Source organism: Nyctibius grandis, chromosome 4 (assembly GCF_013368605.1).
Source record: "Nyctibius grandis isolate bNycGra1 chromosome 4, bNycGra1.pri, whole genome shotgun sequence".
Lineage (NCBI taxonomy): Eukaryota > Metazoa > Chordata > Aves > Nyctibiiformes > Nyctibiidae > Nyctibius > Nyctibius grandis.
In genome coordinates, this window is record NC_090661.1 from 21,242,409 (window position 1) to 21,258,386 (window position 15,978).

The 15,978-nt window shown below is 36.5% G+C and overlaps 1 protein-coding gene across 12 annotated transcripts in view; it reads right to left on the reverse strand.

Annotated features, from left to right (window-relative positions):
• The window catches only part of LOC137662068 (carnitine O-palmitoyltransferase 1, liver isoform-like), a 63,353-nt gene that overhangs the window by 34,353 nt on the left and 13,022 nt on the right, over window positions 1–15,978 (reverse strand). For all 12 annotated transcript variants that reach the window (XR_011047944.1, XR_011047945.1, XR_011047943.1 and 9 more), the window contains 10 exons: window positions 15,261–15,400; window positions 14,702–14,873; window positions 11,401–11,502; window positions 10,559–10,696; window positions 9,627–9,704; window positions 8,738–8,845; window positions 7,616–7,703; window positions 3,199–3,394; window positions 1,906–2,094; window positions 747–852 (listed from right to left, as the gene is read on the reverse strand). Coding sequence is in view for 9 of the 12 variants with exons in the window: in XM_068398021.1 (XP_068254122.1) it covers window positions 747–852; window positions 1,906–2,094; window positions 3,199–3,394; window positions 7,616–7,703; window positions 8,738–8,845; window positions 9,627–9,704; window positions 10,559–10,696; window positions 11,401–11,502; window positions 14,702–14,873; window positions 15,261–15,400 (1,317 nt within the window). In the remaining 3 variants the exon portion in view is untranslated. The remainder of the gene's footprint in view (window positions 1–746; window positions 853–1,905; window positions 2,095–3,198; window positions 3,395–7,615; window positions 7,704–8,737; window positions 8,846–9,626; window positions 9,705–10,558; window positions 10,697–11,400; window positions 11,503–14,701; window positions 14,874–15,260; window positions 15,401–15,978) is intronic.

Genomic DNA, 15,978 nt, shown 5'->3' on the forward strand with positions numbered 1-15,978 from the left:
GAATGCAATGAGGATTTTTTGTTCTTACACACATGGAAATGCTCATATAACAAAATCAGGAAATTAATTGGAACACCAGTCAGACCTGAGACCCATTTGCAAAAACAGATAATGAAATCAGAATTAGTAATGTTTATGAATAGTTTTGAGTGATTGAGTCATGTAGCTGTTTATGGGTTTAAGCTTCAAAAAAGAAGGAGAAGAAAATACGATTTCAAGTAATAAATTAAGCTTATGATGAACAAACTTGACAAAAAATGATTTCTTTCATTGCAAATAAATACAAGAGGTAATTCAAACAGCATATCAATCTGCAGCTCATCAAACAATGGCTTAGACGAAAAGTAAAACTCTGTACCATTTCTTTAAATTTTGAAGGTAAGTGTGGGATTTTTATAGCACAAGAAAGCTTAAGTGCTTCAGGAGCATGTATATACACAAAATACAATGTCATATCAAAGAGGCAACAATCTGTTGATTTAGAATATTATAAACAAGTTAGATGGGGAGCTGTATGACTTTTCTATGAAGACTTCTATGCTCATTAAAATGCAATAAGGTCTTTAACGGACAGCAACCTTTTCTTTTAAGCAAGGGGTGTTTTTTAAATTCTACAGTTGCTGTAGACACAGGCCCATAATCACTCATCAGCAACATGAATGCAAGGGTAACTGCTGATTTTCAGGACTGTTGCATGGACCATATCACATTACCTTCTGCATTAACTACTTGTATTAAACACCTACCTCCCACAGGTGTCCAAGAGTAGGAGCATCTGCCCAAGAGTGCTCTGCATTCAAACCCATTCTGCCATTTTTGAATACTATAAGAGTGAATGTTTTATCAAACCACCTACAAAAGAAATTGAGATTTCCTTATGGGTTTGTACATTTCAAAAGCATTTTTATACTGTAACTTCATCTCTCAAAAATTCACATTCAAATGCACTAGCTCTTGGCTTTTTAAAAAAAAATAATAGTTCATTTAAATAAATAGACATAAATTTGAACCTTATGAAGTTCAATGAGGTGAACCTCATGAAGTTCAACAAGGCCAAGTGCAAGGTCCTGCACCCGGGTCAGGGCAATCCCCAGTATCAACAGACTGGTGGATGAAGGGATTGAGAGCAGCCCTGCAGAGAAGGACTTGGGGTACTGGTGGATGAAAAATTGGACATGAGCCAGCAATGTGTGCTTGCAGCCCAGAAAGCCAATCACATCCTGCACTGCATAAGAAGCAGTGTGCCTGGCAGGTCAAGGGGAGGAGATTCTCACCCTCTACTCTGCGCTCATGAGACCACACCTGGAGTACTGCATCCAGCTCTGAGGTCCTCAGTACAAGAAAGACATGGACCTGTTAGAGCAGGTCCAGAGGAGGGCCATGAAAATGGTCAGAGGGCTGGAACACCTCTCCCAGGAAGACAAGCCGAGAGTTAGGGTTGTTCAGTCTGGAGAAGAGAAGGCTCTGGGACACCTTCTTGCGGCCCTTCAATATATAAAGAGGGCTTAATAAGAAAGACTGAGAAAGACTTTTTACCATGGCCTGTAGTGACAGGACAAGAGGTAATGGTTATAAATTGAAAGAGGGCAGATTTAGATTCATCATAAGGGAGAAATTTTTTAACTATGAGGGTGGTGAAACACTGGAACTGGTTGCCCAGAAAAGTTGTGGATGTGTTCAAAGTCAGGTTGGACTGCACTTTGAACAACCTGATGTAGTGAAAGATGTCCCTGCCCATGTCAAGGAGTGTGGACTAGATGATCTTTGAAGGTCCCTTCCAACCCAGACCATTCTGTGACTCTATGAAATTATCAGGTTATAAGTCACTAATTCATATGTATTAGCCATGTGAATTAGTGAAATTCTAAAGGAGAGAAGGTATTTTCCACAGAGTCAATACTGTACCTGTCATAACATCTGCCGTGTATTAAGGATTTTGCATATGCATCCAGTGACCTCACTGGATCTTCTTTCCTGTACCCTTGCTCGATGTCATCCAATGTCACAAAAAATGCTGCTTTTTCAACAGCATCTAAGGACTGTTTGTTCTTTCCACGACTAAAATAAGCCTGTCGAGCTTTAGCCCATGGTACTCTGCAAAAAGAATTTGGTTTATAGCCAGATTACATGAATTTGTCAATGTTTCATCACCCTTAAGATCACTACGAGGCATTCGTCCTACTTTTATCAAATTTGAAGCAACTACTTTCATTGCATTTAAACTATATTAGCAGTGCAAAGCTATAAAAATACACATACAATGTAATCCTAGGAACCAGTTCAACATATCATCACACATGGACAAATCTTAATCCTCGGAAATTAAACATTTCCGCAGCATGCAGTACGTATGGCACAGATCATCTATGTTTGTAACTGAACAAAAGAAAGTATTTATTATATGGAAAAAGAAAATAATAATAACAATGAAAACAATCAACAGATATTAATATCCATTGTTGTAACATCTAAATCTAAAAGTCTGGACAATTATCAAAAAGTTTCATCGTAAATGCCTGAAACAGATATGAAGTTAAAGAAGTCCTGAACAATATGATTTCTATATGGCTGCACCATGTTTATTTATAAATGTGTGGTTTTCACGATGAAAAAAGTTTCAGTTTATTTTAAGGCAGAAAGTGAGAAAAAGGAAGGACTCCTACCAAGAAAGTATATTAAAATCCACTGCTTTTTCTCTCCCTTGTCTAGAAAAAACGACAGATTGAACTAAGTTTGTCACAATTCAACGATCTTGCACCTAGAACCAACTGAGTACATAATGCTCTATTTTGTAGGTTCAAGTCATGAATATGGAGTAAGTTACCGAATTCACATTCTCAATTTTTAAGATATACTTTAAAATGCCAGTGAGACCCATAGCAGATCTAAAACTCAAGTAGTTCAATATATGTAATATTTTAAAGCTTCTGCTCTTATGATAACTACGATTAAACCAAACTTCCCCAGCTAAGTACGGTTAATCTGTATACAGGGTTGCCACTGCAAAATTACTTTTTACTCCATGTCGTTACAAATGACTGAAGAGCTGTTACATGTTAGCAATATACAAAATCAGTGATCAAGGTATAATCAACTGACTGCAGACTGTTTTAAAATTCCAAAGTCAATATTCAATTAGTATGTTATGCAACTATTTATAAATATTAAAATTAATTTAAAAAATAATAACCACCATACCTGTCTCCTGCAGTAAGAGCTGCCAGTTTCTCTTCACCAGCCTGAGGCTCTGAATTATCGTCAAGAATTCTTTGCATCTGCTGTTCAATTTCTCGGGGTTTCAACAGTCTACCATCATGGTACAGCCACACTTTGAAGTAACGGCCCTTATGATACACAACAATGTGTTTGCTGTCTTTCACATGCTGGAGAGTATCTAGAATTGCAATCAGTTACGTGAAAACAAAGCTAAAGTGTCAAAACACTAATGCACTAAATAACATCAAATGCCTACTGCATGCACTATCAGTTAGCCACAGCTTATTTATTTTAACAAAGTAATAAATAGTGTGGAATAAACCACTCCCCCATGTTATTTCAGCACAAAGACTCCTGCATGAAACAGTCAAATACCCAATTTGTAATTATTTGCATATATAGCACCACCAGTTTCGACACTGGAGGCCAATATTAAGCAACTAAATCTGTATTTCTGTACCTGAAAAGTGAGCACTAGTAATGTAGTCTGATTAAGCAGTCAGCCAAAGAACACACTAGATAAGTCTGAGGAAAGGTACTTTTAAATCATCTGCATTCAAGTGCTAGACAACTCACAATACAATCTATGGGGAGTCTTAAGAGAGCCTATATTTAGTACCATAAGCTTTTGTTCACATGTATTTCACATTTTTATTCACATTCACTCTGCAGATGCAGAGTGAGTATTCCATCTATGGCCAAAAAGCATAGTGTTATGGAATTCAGTGAAGCAGAAACCTAGGCCACAAATTTTTCCTCACTTTATTATTTATATAGCTTAATTGGGATAAGCCTGAACTTAGTCATGAAGGCATTGTATCAAACTAAAGATGAGGTTTATACAGCAGCCAGGAAAAGCCCTCAACTGATGAAAACTGTTGATTGAATTCCTTCACTACCCCAAAGAACTGTTATATTCCTATGAATCTGAAAAGACTCATTACTGAAATAGTAAAGAAAGATGATGTCAAAAAATGAGGGCTGAACCTAAAAGTCATCATTCTGAGAGATCTGAGAAACTTTGCTTCAGGAAAGAGTTCTATACTTTGGGTGCTCTCAGCTATCCATAAAATTTTGGTAGGTATGCTCCATCTACTGATCAGAAGCAGTTTTATGCTAATCATGCCTTTGGCTATCCACTTTGCATTTCTGCCAAAGATAGGATGCCTGTGATAAAAGTGCTAGGATTGGCAAAAGCATCACTCCAACAGTCAAGTACATTAATACAATGGGTTGTGAACTGAGGAGAAACCCCACAGAGGGGGAAAAGCAGTAGCAAAGCAATCAGCTTATGAGGTAACTTTTTCTATAATCCCAGCCTGAGTCAGTACCCCCCAAGTATTTGTCTCATGTGCATGATGTGTGCATACAAAAAAGATAACCTCCTGAGTGTAAAAAGCAAAAGTGAGATCATCACTTATCTACATCAACAACTGACTTTGCAACAGTTATCAAGCCCTGGCAATTACCTTTCAGACACCTTAATTAGGCACCTAAATACACATGTATGCACCTGGAGTACAGATTTGTTGTAATACAAAAAAAATCCTTTCTTTTTTCTTGCCAGTCCAAGAAGTCATTTATGTACAACTGAAGATGCATGTAACATGCTGCATGGGTTTCCTATTAAAAAAATGGGAATGGAAAGATATAAAGGCTCTTCCCTGCTTAAAAGAAGTGGTTCACTCCATAGTGTGTTTTGTTAAAAGACATGAAGATTAAACAACTGCTTAACTGACAGGGTACAATATTCATTAAGATTTTACCACCAATTAACATAAAGACATGCCACAGAATCTTTTTATTTTTTTTTTTTAAATATGCTGCTCCTTTAGGAACTGTAACATACATAAAATACAATGGAAATCAGGGGGCAAGAAATCAAGCTACTCATGAGAATCTGGGAAAAACATCTTTTAACTCACTTATCCACATACAGAATGATAAAAGTTGTTTTTCCTTCAAAAGAATAGAAACAATGAAAAACTGAAAAACTAAAATAGGAATTGTGAAGTACTTAGGAGGAAAATAAGGTAATTTTATGATGCTGACTGTACTTTAATTTGAAAGACTAAGCAGGAGAAACGGAGTAGAACCATTAAGATATACAGGACGTATTTTAATCACGTGTTATAGTTAGAATGGGCCACTTCTACACTTTTGTACAAAACTAATTTCAGACTAAGAAAACCCCAAATCCAAAGCTAAATGCAAACAGTTCATACCTTTTATTTTATTGAGGACATGGAAGGACCAAGGGTAGCACTTTCAGTACTTCAAGAATTCTAAATAACAATAGCTCATACACTACAGTTGCCTAACAGAGATTTTAAGACTTGCTAGTCTACTCAAACTACTAGCTCATGATCAGGGAGTAATCACATCAGGGATATGTTTTTTTCCATTTTGCAGATAGAAGATGGTGAGGCACAGCTGGGAAATAATTCCTCAATAATCTACCAAAGGCCAGCAGCAGAACTGAGAGTAAAATCCTTATCTGGCACATGCACTTACTGCTTTATCCATTAGCCAATGCCACTTTGCCCCTTAACCAACTTCATACAGTACAGCAAATGTTAGACCTCCAGCAGGGAAGAGGGGGCACATCCTTGTGTCTGTTTAGAAACTCTTTTATGTTTTTTATTCTGCAGTTGAGTTGGACTAATACGCTCAAAGGCAGCTTGAAACGTAAGAGTGAGTTACAGATCTCAAAGATAAGTTAAAAAATATATCCTGTCTTCAAGTGACAGCCCATACGTACATTCCCTATGGAGATGACTAACCAATAACCCCTTGCGTTCCAATTCCTAGTGATTGTCTTCTGCACTAATCATGACTGTCAGGATAACCCTGCCAAATGCTGTATTTCATTCTGATGCTGCCACAATGATGCTGTGTTGGATAAACATGTGAACTCAGTTCTAAGAGGCTCTTCAGCATATAACCAGATCAGAGAAATCTAGATATAGTTTAAGGTTTTGTACAAAGCACAACAACAACAGAAGTCTTCACTCAAATCTGCTGTGAAATTATTAGTTTGCCTCTCAAAGAACGAGAAAAATGGACAGCAATGTTTTCTTCCACCCGTTGACTACAAATGTTAGTATTTCTACATGCAATCTGCCTCCTTTTACAGTGACAAAACTGAGGGGAAAAAAAAAAAGCCACTTTAATAGTAAGATCATAAAAAACAGCTTGAGCCTGGAAAATTTAGGACAAGCTGATGGAAGATCTTTGAGGGCTACCATGGGTAGAAACCCATAATGAACCTTTAGGGATACATTACCTTTAGAAAAATAACACCGTATGGAAAAGAATCAGCCTCAAGATCTTGGATGATGTATTGACCATCAAAAAAAATGATATTTTAATGCTGAGATACAACAACAAACAATTTATCAAAGGTTTGCCATTGACAAAAACGAAATGCTTTTACGTCTATAGGCAGTGTTAATGAATGCATGCAACGAGAGCATATGTACACCTCCAGTGAGAAAGTGTATATGAATTGTCACATACAGATACAATTATTTTTTTGACTCCGCTAAAATGATTGCTTGTGATCATGTAAATATATCCTTAGTCTCCCGCAATAATCAGAAATTGAAGGGACAGGTAAAAATTACCCTGCTGTAAGTCAACAGGTACGCCACTCTATTCAACATTAAAATGTGAAAACTTAGTTACTCATAGCATAGGATAATCAGACCATTGCAGGAAGTTAGGGCAGGGTGAGAACTAACAAAACTCAGAGTATCTATTTTCTTAATGTGTTACAGAGAAAGTTTTGGACACAGTTCTTATTACAGGTGATTTCACTTAGCTGATGTCTTACAGTGCATACAAAAGGTCAAGGTAACAGTGGTGCTGAAAACCTTGACAGGACTAAGACTGTACTTGCCCCCAAACCACGTCAACAGCTAGTGTTGAACGTACGTTGATACTGACAACACCACATTGGGATGTTTTGTGAGTCATAAGCTGAAAGGAAAAAGGGAAAGTCAAGCAAGCAAAAGATTTTTAAATGGTTGAGGTAAGAGAACACAACTTTTACAAAGATAAAAACACGGATATCAAAGGATCCTGAAAGAGTAGAATGGAGAAAAGTAAAGGTTATTCATAAATTAAAAACACAGGGCAGACAACAGTTTCTTGAAGCTAGTTTTTAATTTAAGTAAAGGAAGTGACAAAAAACACTGAAGAAGTTTCAAAATCACCCTAAAAGGAAAAAAGTCTATGCACTCTATAGCACTTCATTACTTCCTGAGTATCGGAACACAGTATTGGTGTGTCCTTGTGTCTGTCAGATCCTTATGTGGAAAACTAGTATTTTAGCAGAAAATACCCCCAAAACTGAATTCCATTAAGACGTTTATTCTCCTTGGCTAGCCCTGCTTACCTGATTCCTCTCCTGGGATACGGGAGGTATTAAACATCCGTTCCCACTGAGCTGAGCAGAGTGGAACAGTAGATCCCATCAGAAGAATCTGTGCCGCAAATGTACATTAAAATGGGATTTTGCATATACAAATAGCAAATTAAAAAGGAAAGAAAAAACAAGATCTGGTTAAAAGACAGGCTGTAAAACAGTAAGAGTTATAATATATCAACTCAGTGTTTCCGCCGCCCCCCCCCCACCCGAGTTTATTGTCTTTCCTTGAACTACATGTGAAAGATTCCACTGACATTCCAGTAGCTGCATTTTTTCCCCTCCTACCAAAAGTTCACCCTTCAGGAGGAAGGGCTGAAGCTAGCTAGCATTTGCAACCCAAAGAGCTCTCAACAGCCAGTTCAAATGCAAAACCTACAAATGCAGCATGCATTACCCCTTAATTTCTTCTTTTAAGGCTATTTCTGGTTGTGTAGGAACAAAAGCTCACATTTCTCAGACTTGTAGTTACATACAACTAACCACATCCCTGCCATGACCTTCAACAAAACTACTAACTTGTTTCCACAGTATTTGTTCGCTACAACACACAGCCACTGGACAGAACAGAAACTCAGAATGGGATTCACCTTGCCTATCTTTGCTACCTAGAAATTAGTGCAACACAGGATTTTATCATCATCTATACTTAGGCTGCCACTGGCCCATTCTTGGCCTCAAGGTCCAGTCCTTTGTCCCAACCACCCCTTGTACTCAACACTACATGATACCACAGACTTTTCAGACTTCAGTAGCTCAAAAGTACCATTACGTGCTTAGCACATACCAATAACATCTGTTATACAGAATACTTAACATATGCAAGTACAAGCCGCTGTTTGTCTTTTGGGCACATACATATGTTAATTTCAAATAGTGCAATTAGTTGACATGACAGAATCCTGTATTTTTGATAGTCGGTAGGTTTCTGCCCGTGTGCAATTCAAGTGGCAACCAAGATATTTGGGACCACAAATTTAATTACATCTTGCATGTAGCTCTGACAATTCCTCTCCTCATTCTGAAAACTGATCAACTTTTTACAGACTATGCTGGAAAAAGATCAAAAGCCATTTAAACTGATATACATACTGGCTTGATTTCTTGTCTGTCCAATTTTTTCCGATAGAGCAGGATGGCATGTATAACATTACCAGCTCTAGCTGCCTGCAGGGTTGTGGGAGATAAATAAAGGAAGTCCTGTAAAGCACATAAGAATCATAAGTTAATAATAACCAGACTACATTTAAAAAAAAAAAAAATACTGGTAGTACTTCTCATTCACATTCTTAAAGTTTATTCTGATCCATATAGAAAAGGCTCTAACACATATGAAGTGCACTACTAGTGCAGTGAGTTGATGACTTGAAACTTCAATTTCTTCAACAGTCACAATCTCATTAAACAGCATCAGTCCTAAAACATGCATGATAGCTGTTAATCATCCCAGTAGAAGAGACAATGCTATTTAAAACTTGAATCCAAGACTACCATATTTCCTCTTTTTACTTTTAATTTTAGGGTCTTTTAAAATTTTACTTCCTGTACAGACATTTGAGAATATGAGCACACACCTTGTTGAATTGTGTTACCTATGAAGTTTTACATGGACCTTTTGAAAGATTGCTTGTTACAGTAAGCACAAAACTGTATAAGTCATTACTGCATGAGTTTGCCTAAGTGCAGATGTGCTAAGTTTATTATTAAGATAACACTGTACTTGAAGATATTGGCTGCAGGTTATATCAGAAGAAAGAAAAACAGAGGTCACATACTCAGTGGCAATGGATTTCTAAACAAAGATATGGCACTTAGTGCCATGATCTAGTTGACAGGGTGGTGCCAGGGCAACGGTTGGACTCGATGATCCCTGAGGTCTCTTCCAACCTGGTTGATTCTGTGATTCTGTGTGAAATAAGATACCTGGCAGAAATTTTACAGTGCTTCTCAGACACATAAACTGTTTACAGTATTTACTTACCATTGCAAAATAGTTACTATTAACCATAATTGGTCCACGTCCTCTAAGATAGATATATTCTTCCCACCAATCACTAACCTGTAGCAGGAAGGAAAACAAAAGCAGTAAAATCTCATAATTTCCACACTTTGTGTCTTCTGTATTAATGACTCCACAACACAACATTCCATACAGAAGCAGGAAGGAAACTGCTAGCTTTCCCCCCTACTAAAAAAAGACAAACAAAAAATCCTAATTTGTGTTAACCTTCAGGGAAAACAGCAAAAAAGGGGTGAGAGAATTAAATTAATTTCAGCTGTAGCTCTCTGATAAGCTTCTGAAGAAGTCATCATCCTCAGATAATATTTAAAATATACCAGATCTGAATGTTTTGCAGCCTTTGCCAGGACACTGCAGCTCCACTTGGGCTACTGTGTACACCTAGATGTTACATAATGTATCAGGAAGGAATTATATTACAGTTCTCACTATGATGTTGGGGTTTGGGTTTTTGTTTTGGTAAAAAAACAACCATATTGTTACAATTCTTTATTTCTCTTCCATGTGCTTTAGCTGTTCTATAGAAAAAAGTTGTCCTAAATCACTCTTCTAAACTACCTGGGTAGCCAGGCCCATTGTTGAGTTATCAAGCTTAACAAGCAAATAAACAGACCTCAAACCCAATCATAACAGCAAAAGCTAAATCATCTGCTCCAGAATAACAAACACAAAATGAGATTCATTCTTTCAAGTGCCATTCACCACACTGTTTGTTTACCAAACCACACAAATTATTTCTGTGCAAATCAGGTGGTCTTCGATGCACTTTGCAAAAATATTAAGCAGTTTCAATTGCTGCCTTTTACATTTAAGAAAGAATGAAAGTTAAGCCAAAAAAGGCAACAGGGAACAAATTAAGTTATGTAAATTGAGCCTCCTGTTTATCTACTCACATAATTTGTGGCCCACCAGGATTTTAGCTTCAAATACCACTGAAGCCTTGGTCCCAAATTAAATGCAAAATCTTTGGCAAGACCCTCCATTCTTCTGAACTCTTCATCATTCATAAGTGGCCGAACTGATTCCAGATACTAGAATACAAGAAAAGAATCAGCACCAGTATAGTAACTAATATATAGCTTCTTGCCATTCCTACACAAAGCATTTGAATAGTAGACAAAGATTATCCAGACTCAGTTCATAAGGTTGCAAATACCATGTTGTTAAAATAAGAGTATACACTCTTCTAAACATCTGCCTGCAAACTACAAAAATGAAATATTCTTCCAGACACTTGTCAGCAAATGACAAGTGGAAGAGGTTGCTTTTCTAAAGCTACATTTTTCTACTCAAAAGGGGAAGACATACTGCTTCACTAACAGGCAGAGATTTTTTTCATCTCTAAAAATAAAACCTTCAGTTTCTGTGACATACTGTCCTACTTACACACTTTGCTATAAGGTTTTGTGTCATAAAACACACATGATATGTTCAAGCTGATAACAAGATAACAAAATTGGTATGTTTCAAAAGCCCTGGAAATCACACTTCATTGCATAGTCTTCCATCAACAGACATCACATCATTCAATATGAATTACACCAGCTTCAAATTGTCATCAGTTTCAGTGGTTTGTCATAGACTTTATTTTAATTTCTATGCTGAAATTTTAATCCATTACACCGTATTGATATCACCATGCAATGCTTTTATAAGACATGGCAAAAAAACCCACAAGGGCATCTAAGTATGGATTCAACGTTACTGAAGAAAATAAATTAATGAGTGTACACACCCTGTTGACTGTGTCTTTAACAGCTGGAACTGGCAATCGTGGTAAAGATGTCTGGAAACTGTATAACATGGGTTTACGTCCTGAGAAGAGTTTTACAAGTGCCTGAAGAAAAACAAAATATACACCTCAAATTATTAGGTTCAACAACAACAAAAAAAAAAAATCACTGTTTCACAAATAAAAATGCACTGACATAAACTAACTTCCTAAAGGTTAAATAACATGTCAGTAGAAGAGAAAGATGATCACAGTCATTCCTAACCTCCCAGACAATCTTCTGGTCATTAGGCAACATTGTTGTTTATGAATGGCAGACCTTGATCTCAACAGAAAAAACAGACAGAGTTACTTAGCACTTCTTTTCTTCATTCATTTCCCTCTGTAAAGATTAAAAAAGCAAGTCTACCAGTTGATCTTTTACTACATAATAGATACTACAAAAATATCTATATTGTGCTTCAAAACAGGAATCATTATCAAGCCTATCACTCAGGTAAGGACCCTAGATAACTATAGCCACCTTTAAAAATAATAATTATGCTTTGGAAAAACAGTTTAATATTTTCCAAAGTTATAGCTCAACATCCATAATAGCACTGATGTTACAGGGAGCTTCTTTCAGCATGAGTTTATCTCAGGTAGTCTACTGCATGATTTGAACATACCACATTGTGCAAGCATGCCAGTGTTATACTCCGTGCTTGTGTTACAAAAAAAACAACGAAACAAAAAAGCTACAGATGACAGTTCACATCTTAAGATATTACAGCATCTCCTGTTTTCCATGGGAGACTGAAGATAGAAGCAGCATTTCTTTCTATGACTACTTCTCAGCTGTGACATGCACTAGGCTGAAAGTCTAGACCATGTAATTTCTAGGCTACACATGAAAGGATTTTGACATTATCACCCTACTTCAGCATGAAAGTAAGGTCAAATGTTACACCAACAATCCAGTGGAACCTTTATTGTCAAAGTCCAGTCTTGGTCCAACATACTATACTGTACATTGTATATAGGCCAAGAGACTAAAGACAGAGGAAAACAGAGGATGTCATTTCACTACTGAATTCCTAGACCTTCTCCCTTCTATCCCCCTCCCCCCAACTGTCAAAACTACTTGTTAAAATGTAGAGGTTTCCCCCCCCCCCCTCAATTTCCTTGGTCAGCACAGCTGGAGGAGATTGTTTTAGGCAGCACAAAACTATTAAGAATTGCAGAGTATTACAAGCCACAAAGACCTCCCCTGATCTGTATCAGAGTGTTGTCAGATGTATACAGATGCACCACAGTGATCAGCCCAATGAAATCTAGTTGTGCTTCATGACAAGATAAATTTGAAGCCAGGTGAGAAAAAAAAGCTTAGCTTTTCATAAAAAAAAAAAAAAAAAAAGAAATCTAATTCCATACTTGGAGACAATTTTATTCCAGAACTCTGAAGACAGGGAAGGCTGAATTATCTTCAGACAGAGAGTACCTGATCAACTGACAAAAACAGCAAACATATTTCACAGTATTTTTCTCTTAAGTAAACTTGTAGTAGAGAATCTATAACAGTTTCAGACCTTTAAAGTGATCTGTCAGACATGCATACTTAATTACATCTCTGATTTCATATGCAGACACAGCAAATAATCTCATTCTAGCATGCGTTGCATCTGTTCACAGAATATTATTATTTTTTAACTTATTTTTTTTAAAACTGCAACCAATACCTGCATTTTTCCCCTAATCCTGGTACAGGAAATTTGACTTTAGAAAATGAAATATGTTCATTAGAAGTGCCATCAGACTTCCAATCATCCTGAAAATCACTTTGTAATATGACTGAAATCAGAGCTCAGGTTTTTGATCTGCATGACTATTTGAACAGAAGGCAGTATATTCACAATAGCATTTTTCATGTTGTTAATCAGCATGAAAAACAGGTAAGAAAAAAAAAAATGCTACAGGAAAATCCCTCTAGAAAATTACACAACATTAAAGGATAATAAAAATCCAGAAAGCTAAGGTAGTTGGTATTGTTTTACTAGGGAAATCAGTCTTCTCTTTTGTTGAGACTAGCTAAAGAAAGAATAAGGTATTAAAATAGACCTTCATATTAAGTATAGATGAGACACTGTTGGGCATACACCTTTATAGTGTTCTGTATTTTAAAACATATATAATACACAACAAAATACATATGCAACGTATATGTAGACAAAAATTTGTGAATACAATACGCAACAAAGCATGGTAAGTAGCATTACAGTTCATACTGTTTAAGGTTGATAAGGCAATATTAACAGCTTTAAAATATCTATCTGGTAGGACATGCTGAAAACCCAGACAGCTACAGCTTCAAGCAACTGACAGAAAGCCTTACCATTCAGAGCCTGTACTGTATAAATTCGAGTCATGAGGCTCCCGATACCGCTTCCAGGAGAAAATATCAATTAGAAATTTCATGTGTAACAGATGAACATTAAATTCTATGTTAGTGTACCATTCTGGATACCTGTCCTTGAACATACTTCATAATAAATCATGACATGTTGTTACGTCTAACACACATCAGTTAATTTTTGAGGCTGTAGAGACTAATTTTATCATAGTAGGGCACTTAAGTTATTGCTACAACAATACTGGCAAAAGTGAGTTGAAACAACCAAGTTCAAGTAACAAAAACCCTCTTCATGTCTTGGAGCACCTATATGTACATTTCCTCACTTTATACTTATCGCATCCTTTAAGAATCCTTTTCCGAAGCACCACAATAATTTACAGGAGCCAGATCACTCTCATCCTTACGTGAAAAATGCATAACAAGCTGCCTACCTTATGCTTTTTCTCCAACTCATTTTGGAGGCATACCACTAAATTCATTGAAAGGACATTCAGAATTATTTTCTTCAAGCATAAGATTAATTTTAGAATGGATGATTAGAAATCCTAACATTTCGACAAAGAATTAGGGTAGCACTTTCCGGAGAGGACAAGATTCTTTGGTGCAGCAGCCCAAGTTTTTTAAGCTGTACTTGCATATAGAGAAAAAGTAGGTATTTGAGTCACACAGTTCCAAGGCGTTGGCAAATTTCAAAGTTATTCTTGAAGTGTTTACTCTTCCTTCTACAAGGCCATCCTGAATAGTTTAATTATAGCATCAGAAGGATGACAGTAATTAGTAGAACTATCTACCTAACAGCCTCCTGACACAGAAAACACAAGCAAGGAAAAACCTACAAAATTTCCTCTTATAGGGCTTTGAATACAGATCAGATAGAAGTTAAGATGAAATAGGAAGACAAAATATCCTTACCATCCAAATCTTGGTGCCTGCAGAAATTTTGCCATATTCAGCAAACATCCAGCCATGATAGGAAAGCAGCATTTTTAGAGAGTAGCGCATTGTGACAATAAGGGCAACCCAAAGCCCTGTGCCAAAAAGTATTCCACTCACAATGTTCTGTGTTTGGTTTGACATATAGCCACTATTTAAAACAAAAGCCAGCATGTGCCAGTTAATGTCAGTTTAAGTTTTAAAGAGAACATAATATTGCAAACCTTAGTCTAATGGTACTACAGGCAGGCATTACACAAGCTTCATGCCTATTTAGCCCTTTTTACACCTTCTCATGCAGCAAGATCAAAGGCCACAGAAGCTGCCAAATGTGCTTCCCAAATACTCAGAAAACAACGTAGTAATACTGGTATAACAACCTACCTATTTCACACCCTCATACATCTGCTTATTTGGCTTACTCTGTCACAAACATACTGTTCAATAACTGATATACTTTAACAGGATTAGCTTTAAGAGTAGCTACAAATAAAACTGATTTACTTTAGAGGAACATTAAACTTTTCAGTCTACTTACGTTGTATCAAGTGTTCGGTTGATTTTAGCTATTATTCCTAAAGAAGGATCAATTTTGGCATACATTGTTGACATCACACCCACAACTACAATAAGCCAGCTAGACGGGCTAGCAGGATAAACGCCAGTGATAATTCCATTCTGGAAAGAAAAGCCTTCACATAATTTTTTCATACCAAAGTGGTTGACTTCATATTACCATGGAAAGAAACAAAAATCAACACATTTAAGTCATTTAGTTTTAAACAAGAAGTTAATATTATCCAACATTTTCTTAGGTATGCATAACTCAGGAGTAGGGAATGGATTTAGTTAAGTTTGGCTGCTACAGAAAATTGTCACAATGGTATCAAGAATTAAAGGAACTTTTAAGTTCTTTTGTAGACAACACTGATCCTGCTGCAAGTCTAACGAAAAATACTGAAACTAGCAAACAACTTTGGAACAAATTACACTCCAATAATTCCCGCTTACACTAAATGAATACAGAGCAAAAATATTTACTGAACAAGATACTGAAAATGGGAATCAAGTTTTTTAATATCATTTAAACAGTCCTTCTCATAGCTTTATAAGAAGATTTTATTAGGACTACTGTTAAAAATGTTTTTGAAAGAGATGTTGAAGATATTAGTAGCAAACTAGATAAGCTACAGGCTAAAATAGATACTTACCATTTATGATTCCATGAACAAAACAATAAATTCACAACAATCTAT